Source organism: Octopus sinensis, linkage group LG4 (assembly GCF_006345805.1).
Source record: "Octopus sinensis linkage group LG4, ASM634580v1, whole genome shotgun sequence".
In the NCBI taxonomy this organism is placed as follows: Eukaryota; Metazoa; Mollusca; class Cephalopoda; order Octopoda; family Octopodidae; genus Octopus; species Octopus sinensis.
Window position 1 is genome coordinate 58,895,119 of NC_043000.1, and position 9,341 is coordinate 58,904,459.

Sequence of the window (9,341 nt, forward strand, 5' to 3'; positions counted from 1 at the left end):
AATCATGGCAAATGCCGGGCAGAGGGGTTACACAGGAGAGTTAGGTTGAAGGTGAGATAATAAAGTTGTAGTGCTCCAAGTGAGCTATAACTGGATAGCTTGCAATGAAATCATAATTATATTAGGAGGATTTACATGTAAAGTCAATAACGTTTTGATATAAGTGAAGTCAAATCAATAGAAAAGATTTCATGATAAAGAAACCCAATGTTGCACCTTTATCTATTACACATTTCTTATAAACATAAAAAAAATACATTTCAGTTATTGAACTATAATGATTCAATACATAAAAGTTGTAAAACTAAACATTATTTTGAAAAATTTTTAATGTTTGTTCAATGTTAGTTGAATGTTACCTTTCAACTATAATATAAAAATTTGCACATATATTTGAAATAATTTTCTTTTATTCAACTTCATTGATGTCTTCAACAAGGCTGTTTTCCAATTTATAACAGTTTGTTCTACACTTACTCATGATTAATGACAAACTGTGCTCAGCAGTTTACAAACTAATTTGAAACCATTTAATAAATATATTTATTTTCTATTGTAATTTGAAAGCAGCACAATATATATTTCCAGAATGCAATAACTGCTTTAAAAATTTCATTAAACATAGTCTTGAGCACTGATTTAATTCCTATAGTATTCATTATAACCAACTACACAATATAAATTAATACACTTAAAATTATTTTCCTTGTTTTCATTTAAGCGAATTTAGTTTCAACTCTGAGAACCATAAAAAAAATCAATCTTCTGTTAGTACAGTTTAGTGCCTTTAGAAGTTAAGATCTTATATGCTAGATTTTTCAAAAAGTATTAAAATGCTTGATTTTTTTCCTTTTTTTTTTTTGCCTTCTTGTTACAGCGCGCGCGCGCACGCGCGCGCGCACGCACGCACGCACGCACACACACACACACACACACACACACACACACACACGCACGCACGCACACACACACACACACACACACACACACACACACACGCACACACACACACACACACACACACACACACACACACACACACACACACACACACACACACACACACACACACACACACACACACACAGAGCAAATATTTTTTCCCCAGGTTCTGAAGGAACTAAAATTAACATTTTTTTATATTTTAACATTGGAAAAAAATAACAAAATATTAATTAATAAAAAGCATTTAAAATAATTTAAATTGCAGCTTCTCATTCACATTCATCTATACTGAAATACCAATGAATAATAGTTTTTTCTAACTGGTTTTGAGACATGAGTTTTGTGCATTATTTGCTCAGTAAAATTTTCATTGAATTTTCTTCATAATATTCAGGAGCTTTAAGCAAACTTGAAAAATACTCAAACAGACACCAAGTAAGTAAACTTTTACTATACTTTGCCAAGAGCTTGATAGGGAGGTATTTCAAAGGTAATGAAGTCATTTGCTACTCTGGGGCAGTATTGAAGACACTCCATAATGTAGAATTATTCTACATCTCATCCTCTAATTGTAGCTATTACAATGTTGACTGAAAGGGAAACATGGTGTGAGCTTTATTCCAAATTTTAAATTAAAAATCTCATTCACATACACAATGTACAAATTGTGAATTTTTTTGTTAACATGAAAAAAAAATGGAAGTTCTGGAATAAGCAACAGCCAAATCCAAGATGGTCTCTTTCTGATTATCCAATAAGATTATGCATCTTGAGAAAATACTGTCATTTATTTCCTGCTGTTCAAGCAGCTATTAGCAAATGAAACACTTGCAAATCCTTTTAAAAGGATGCTCGAAAATAGGCAATAGCAACTTTCACTTTGTAATTTAACAACCAATGGCCCACTTTTGGAAGTTAATTATGTGCATTTTGTTGAAATTTCTAAATCAAACAGTTAAACCACTAAATTAATCTTTGTTTTAATTGTTGCTTAATTACAGAAAATTCTAAGCACTCTTACAACATTCAAATAATCCAATCTATTTTGAAATGAGTCTCAAATTTAAGCAATTAATAAAATTCTAAATTCCATTTTTATTATGCCACATAAATTATTGATAAAGTATATAAATGAATAATATTTTTCACAAAATGTGTTCCTAAATACATCAACTGTTTTAAAAATTTGATATGGCAAATATCAAGTAGAAAATAAGTGTTTATTGTTTGATATGCTCATAATTTCTAATTTTCATTGGAAATAATATTTTGGAGCTTAATCTCTCATAGGTGTAAAACAAACAAAAGAATAAATAAAATAAAGCAAATGGTTTCAAACAAACTGTAACAGAGAAACAAATGCAAAAAAGTAGTATACAGAACTTATCCGTTCTAATTTTGACAAAAATACATCAAAGTGATTAACTAGTTTAAGTCAAAGCCAAACAGACATCATTTTAAACATTTTTTCACTTTTCCAATGTGAAAATGTTTAAACAGAAAAACAAATGATAAGAGGAAACCTGAAGAAAACTAGTCTGAATTAAACATTTCACAAATCAATGATAGATAACTCATAAGGCCAATAATTAAATCCTATGGGTGTTAGTTTGTCGTTTTGTTTTTACAATAGTACTGAGTATATATAAAAGCTGGGGAAAAAATTTAACCTTTCACTAGTATTAATTTTTTAATAGATTTCCTTGACTAATTCAGTCTTAAACAATGAATAGGTATTTGGTATTAATTCAATTCAGCCTGAATAACAATAAATAGTATCAGAAGTTTTGAAAATGAAAGTCAAATATCAAAAGAAAATATAATCTAGCAGTAATATAGCCATCTTAATTGTTTCATGAACCACAAAGGATGCATAGGGTTCAGCTTAACATCAGTTTTGATTCTATTAAACAGATTAGAGAAATCTACCACATTCATTGAGAAATAATATTACAAGAAAATCATGGTACATATTCTCCAATTAGATAAAATGAGGCAGTGCAAAATTTGGTTCCTTGCCCCCAGATGTAAAATGTTAGCAGCAGATATGAGTTCACAAACCTTAAAATGGTTAGTTTAATCTTTATATATAAAACTAAGGTTGTGTGTCTGTCTCCTACGATTTAGATTCCTAACTACTCCCACATTTTGCGGTGCAGTTTAACCAAAACCGGGTATCTTATAGTCATGATTCATATCGAGCCCTTCTGGGTATTAGCGCGCGTCTACGATGAGTCTACGATTTTAAAAATAATTTACCATCATTTTTTTCCATTTTAATGCATATTTTTTAATATAAGGGAAGTAACTCTCTAAAAATGTCTACGATGAGTCAACGATTTTTAAAAAAATTTACCATCACATTTTTTCCATTTTTTATGCATTTTTTTGCTATTTTTTGGCTATAACTCTCTAAAAATGCTTTATAGTTATTTCCCTTACAAACCCGAGCAATGCCGGGCGATACTGCTAGTAAAATATAAAGATTCCACAAAATCATATTCAACATAGCAGGTTGTCCTTACCCTATCAATACTTCAGCTATTGACCAAATCAAGCTTTATAGACTGCATCAATAAAAATAAAAGACTGCATCTTACAACACATATTTTCATTTATCATCAACAATGGCATTTCTCAAATATAAAATAACAAATACCTCTAATACAGGAATTTTCTCAAGTTCATGTTGCATATCTAATGAATCATACAAAGCCTTTACTTCTTCAGTTGTTGTTGTAAATCAGCTTTCACCTTCTGTAAAGTTAATTTTTTGAACAGTGTAACTATGCAAGAGCTCCATAAATTTTTATGCTTCAGAGTTTAATAACATTGCCCCAGCCTTACACTACACTATTAGATGAACCAGCAAAGTAAATTAAATGCTTATTTCTTTGATTAAAAATGTTAATGCCTTGCCCAGTAATTTAACAGAACTTATGCATGGAAATAACTGTATTAATTGTAAAATATCAAGTTTTTAACCTACCCATTTCTTATGAGTTTTAACATTTCATTAGGAGTCATAAGATTAAAACGTTCATAACATGAATGCTTTGCTCTTGACACTATTCTTTTTCAAACTTTGATTCAAAATATCATTTCTAGGTTTCAATACATTTCCTGTTACAACTGGACCATTTACATAACAAAGCTTTCTATGTATAGAATTGAATACAGACTGTATTTCATTGCTAAAACTTCATAAATAAAGAGAGGAATGATGATTACGAACATGAAGTAAAAACATCTTAATCACTGTTAATGCTTATTCTGTTTTAGTTCCCTTGCATATAACCTGAAAGTACAGATGGCCAATTTGACATGGCAGTGGACAATCAACCAAACATTTGAGATCTACAACCCATTCTATTCTTCTTTGCTTTTTACTTTTCAATGGTTCATACATTTAAATGCCATACAAAATGTTTCAGTTAAATTCTATAGACATCCTTTATGTCAGCTTCAGTTTAGGAATTATATCTCTAATGATATCAAACAATGATACTTGCATGTCCTTTCTTTTTATAACCAAAATGCACATACAAATTAGGATTTACAGAGTAGTCAAGTTACATTCAAGAGACAAAACAATTAAAAGATATGACATATTAATATTAATGAGGTGAAAATACTTTTGTAATTTTATGTACCAAAATTTATTTGATATAAACTAATGGTTATAATAAATACATATTCTCCCACCCGACATAGCGGTGAAATCAAATTGAAGGGAATATATCTCTAATTCACGCTATGTTCATGAATATAAAATAGAAAAAAATACATGCTGATCACTCACAAAAGTAATAACAAATAAATATACATACATATATAATTGTTTCAAATTTAGGTACAAGGACAATAATTGGAGGTAGTACTTAACTAGAACATACTTTAACAGCCCTGAAATGATGAACAGCAAAGTTGTACTTGACAAGATTTTAAGTCAGAATGTAAAGGGCATTTTGTCTGATGCTTTAACAATTCTGCCAATCCATTGCCCTGATAAATAATTAATAAATGATAGTTGACAAAGTTCAGGTAAGACCCACATCTTGGTTCTACTGCTGTACATCAGACATCCTAGATTTGAAAGGAACTGTCTGTCATAAGGCCATTCACAGACAAGCTCCAGCCTTTAGCCCTTGGATAAGCTATCTTCTCTGCCTTTCCTATTATGTTAATAATGGCCTCTGTGCCTTGGAGATAGCAGGGTTCATGGTATTTCAACTTGTTGATCTCGTCCCACATCTCCTCTCCTTCTTGTGTCCAACTCAACAAGGCACCACATTAATCACTACAGCTATTCATTCCTTCCTAGAATGTTGTCCCTCTGGAATTTTGCCTATACCTATATTTTTCCTGCAAATATTGATTTGTGAAAAATTATGAGGAACATTAATAGAAGCACACTCACTGGTCTAAGAGGGCCTACAAAGACCATGGGCACAACCCCTTCTGTGAGACTCAACAAATAAAAGCGAAAAAAATTTTAATATAGGCACAAGGCTTCAGATTTGAAGGGAGTTAAAGGATTAGATCAACTCCAGTAGCTGACTGATATTTTAATATTACATTTTATAAATGGCAGAGGAAGGTGAAATTGACCATTCAAAACAAGAGCCAGAAGAAATATCACAAGGCATTTTTTTTTTTTTTGCAGTTCTGTCATTTTACTACCAATAATAATAAGAGCACTCAGAGAGTGCAAACCTCCGCCAAGGTAACATCAATGTCCTCTCAATGAATAACCAGAGACGATTTTTAAAATGAGAATATCTGAAATAAACTCAACTGCTCTCACAAACAAGAATACTAAAAATGAACCCAACCACTCTCAAAAATTAAGTGAAAAAGCAAGAAAAATAATGCAGAAACATTGTTCGATACCAGATCAATCCCAAAATCTAATCAGTTTGTGCCAGTCACGAGGCCAAACATCCCTCAGAGTTTCATCCAAATCCATCCAGCAGTTCTTGAGATATCTTGTCCATGGACAAACAAACACAACTGAAAACAATACCTCCACCTTCACTAAGGTGGCGGTAATAACAACAACAACAACAACAACTGTGCAGAAGTACAAACACATGACTGCTTGTAAATTACTAAATAACACAAGTAGTGGGAAGTCAAATAAATAATAAGGCTATAATAAATTCAGAAATGCTATTTTACCATAGTTTTACCTCTCAAATTATCCTTCTCATATCTTGCATGTATGTATGTATGCACTGGCTGTTTTCATAGGCATAAGTTTATAATAAAAAATGAAAGGAAATGTGCACAAACCCACTAATAAATGATATAGGTGAGGTTTCCAGTAGATTAGCTTTACAAAAGCCATATTGGTAGTCAAAGATTATAATTATGGCTATTTTCATCACCTTTGAGATGTTAGAAGTAACATGAAAATAGCCAGTAGGATCAGCATAGGTTAGCCTTCTTGAGAGTGAGACATATAGCAGAATGTTTGAAACAATCAGCATTTATTCCTTAGAACATTTTTGTGAGTATAGAGGTTAGCTCTGGGGCAACTGTATAAAAGAAATGGAAGGGAGATCGTGTAAACCAGTGGCTACAATAAGTGCTTTCATTCTTGATGTGTGATTGCGCATGGGATTGAGCCCATTGAAGTGAAGAGGATAATTTCTGAGGAAATTTTGCCTAGTGTATACAGTAAGGATTTGGGTGCAAAGCAGGTGACAAATGTTGAGGCTTTCTATGTGAGAATATAGCTTTCAAAACCAACATGATTAAGAAATAGAAAAAAAAATTTTGTAAAGTTGGTAATGATCATTTTGACAAAAGAAAAAGACACTGATTACAGGAAGATTCAAGCAAATAAGAATCAAACATGTGGAATCTTCACTACACAAACAATAACTATGCAGCTATTTTAATATAATGTAATTTTTTAAAATCCATTTTTCACAAGTTCAAGGATAAGAATGCTGATTTAATTCAGTTATTTTCTTGAAATTTTTGAAAAGGTTTTCTGACAATAACCTAATTCCAGCCACTTTTCCTTGAATTTTTATTGGATAACATTAAGGCAGTATTGTAGTCATTGCATGAACTTCAAGCATCAACATAATAGAAATATTTTTTATCAAATAATACTGACTACACACACAAACTCAGATTATAACCTGCCACCAAAAAAAATATTATATATATATAATCCACCACAATAAAGGGATTTTTATTTAACAATTTGGAAAACTTTTTTTAAAAAGTGAGCATAGTACAAGTTAAAACCCCATTAATGTTAAAATAATGCAATTAATTTTAGTTTCGGATTTTATATAACAGTAGTTAGGACAAGATAAGTTCATAAAAATAAGTTAAATTCATTTTCTAATAAACTTTCACTTAAAAAGATAAACTTATCTACCACAATTTGAAGTTTATCTTTACCAAAATTGCTTATTAAAAAAACTTATAGCAATTATCTTACACTTACTTTATAACTAAAATCATAAAAAATCTTCCAAAATATGCTTAGCAAAAATGTTGAAATTAAAACTAATTTTTCTATCTTTAACAAAAAAATTAAACTAATCAAAAGCAAACTACATAGAAATTTAAACCTTTAAAATGTGTTCCTTTTTAACAATTAAAAACAAATGAATGAATTTGTAAGTTTTATGAACTGTTTTGTGTGGAGTTTTTAAAGACAATCTTCATTCTACATTAAAGTGCTTGGTGTATTTTGAGAAACTTTCAAGCTATTGTTTTTACTATGAAATGTCAAATAATGTGCTCAACATGCTTGTATCTATTTAAGTTGCCAGTTGAAATCACTTCACTTCTGTTATTAATATAGTCTTTGCTAAAAGCACAGACATATTACAAGTTTGAAGTAACCTTCAAGTGAAAAATCAATGTTAATGTTATGTCTACAAGAAATTGTGAATAAATTAGGGACAGTGTACCAAATGAACAAATTCTTAAATTAACAAAATCCTAAATTAAGTCTCTACAATCTAGAAAAACGTACTATTTTCAAAAATCAAGCGAGTAATCATCTCTGACAACTCTAGAATGTAATTCTTTATAATTGAGAGTAATGTCACTGTACTAAAATTAATTCTAGATATCCCAAAATATCAATTAATATACCTTGTAGCTTGTACACTAAAATATCATGACATATGTACAAATATTTCCAATAGTTAAAATCCATAAGAATTTTTTTAAAAAACCAAGTAAATTATAACCACATTCCTTTTTTTCTAATGTGACTTATTTGGAAAACAAAGATGCAGTAAATGGTCTAACCAATGTTTACTACAGTTATAACTCATCTAAAAAATAAGCAATGTAATTAATTGAAAAAAATTATCCTTTAATTCTATATAAATATCTTGAGTTAAAGCAAATGATTATTCAGTATGCAAGAAAGTACAGAACAAGAATATTGTGTAGTCAGTGTATTAAATGGATACACAAAAACTGCTGTTGAATAGTCAAGCTAATAGATAACCAAAATTTTACATGCAGCAGATCAACTTAATGTAGACTGAAGATCATGAGCTGTGGGTAGAAGCTCATGATCAACTAATGTAGACTGAAGATCATGCAGCTGTGGGTAGAAGAACTTCTGTCTTTTTTGGCAACAAAAGAATTCTCTCTGAATAAAAGGTAAATTGCATATGGCTGTGAAAGCAGAGAAGTTGCAATGATTGGAAAGGAAAAGTTGAGCACAGTATGTTGAAAATGTGTTTGTGCCTCAAAGAAACTGACCAGTATAATATGCAAGTGAAATGTAATGTAAGTGGATGATGCACGCTGAATGAAAAAATGGTGGCAGAAGATATTCAGGGAAGGAAACAAAAATCAAAACTATGAAAAAATAAGTTTGATAAAATTAACTAATTAAACTTCTATGTAAATATCTATGTGAAACCTGTTAAGGAAGATAAAATTTGCGCTAATGTGAGCTAGTACTTTAATTTTCCAGTGATTTGTATCTTCTTTCCTTTCCTTATCAAATAACAATTACTGAACATTTCCTTAACTTCTTTTTACTCTAAATGTATTCAGCCATTTCTGATTTGATGAGGTTTTCTGTAATTGCTCATGGCTTTACAATTTCCTTAATACTAATCAAAAATGGAGTATCAGGATATCACCTTTGTAACACTAACCACAACTGTAATAGATAAGAACAGACAGAAACAATACTGGAAATTTTCAGCATGATATACATATTAGCTTCATGAAGTTAAGATGTACCTATATGTGGAAAAAAAGTGGTGAGAAAACTTGAATTGGGAATGAGAAATAAAATTGATTAATAGTGCAAAAACATTTTAATAATTATGAAAGCAACATATGTGAAAATATTAGCAATACTTCAAAAAGACAGAAACATTATACTAGGAATT

General features: G+C 30.4%; 1 protein-coding gene across 3 annotated transcripts in view; it reads right to left on the minus strand.

The window, feature by feature from the left end:
- The window catches only part of LOC115210193 (nipped-B-like protein), a 140,093-nt gene extending 136,438 nt beyond the window's left edge, over positions 1–3,655 (minus strand). The window contains exon 1 of one of the 3 annotated variants that reach the window (XM_036502006.1): positions 3,605–3,655. In XM_036502006.1, the coding sequence (XP_036357899.1) occupies positions 3,605–3,640 (36 nt within the window). In that variant the 5' untranslated portion in view covers positions 3,641–3,655. The remainder of the gene's footprint in view (positions 1–3,604) is intronic. The other 2 variants (XM_029778661.2, XM_036502005.1) reach the window with 2 other exon arrangements.
- Between the last annotated feature and the right edge of the window lie 5,686 nt (positions 3,656–9,341).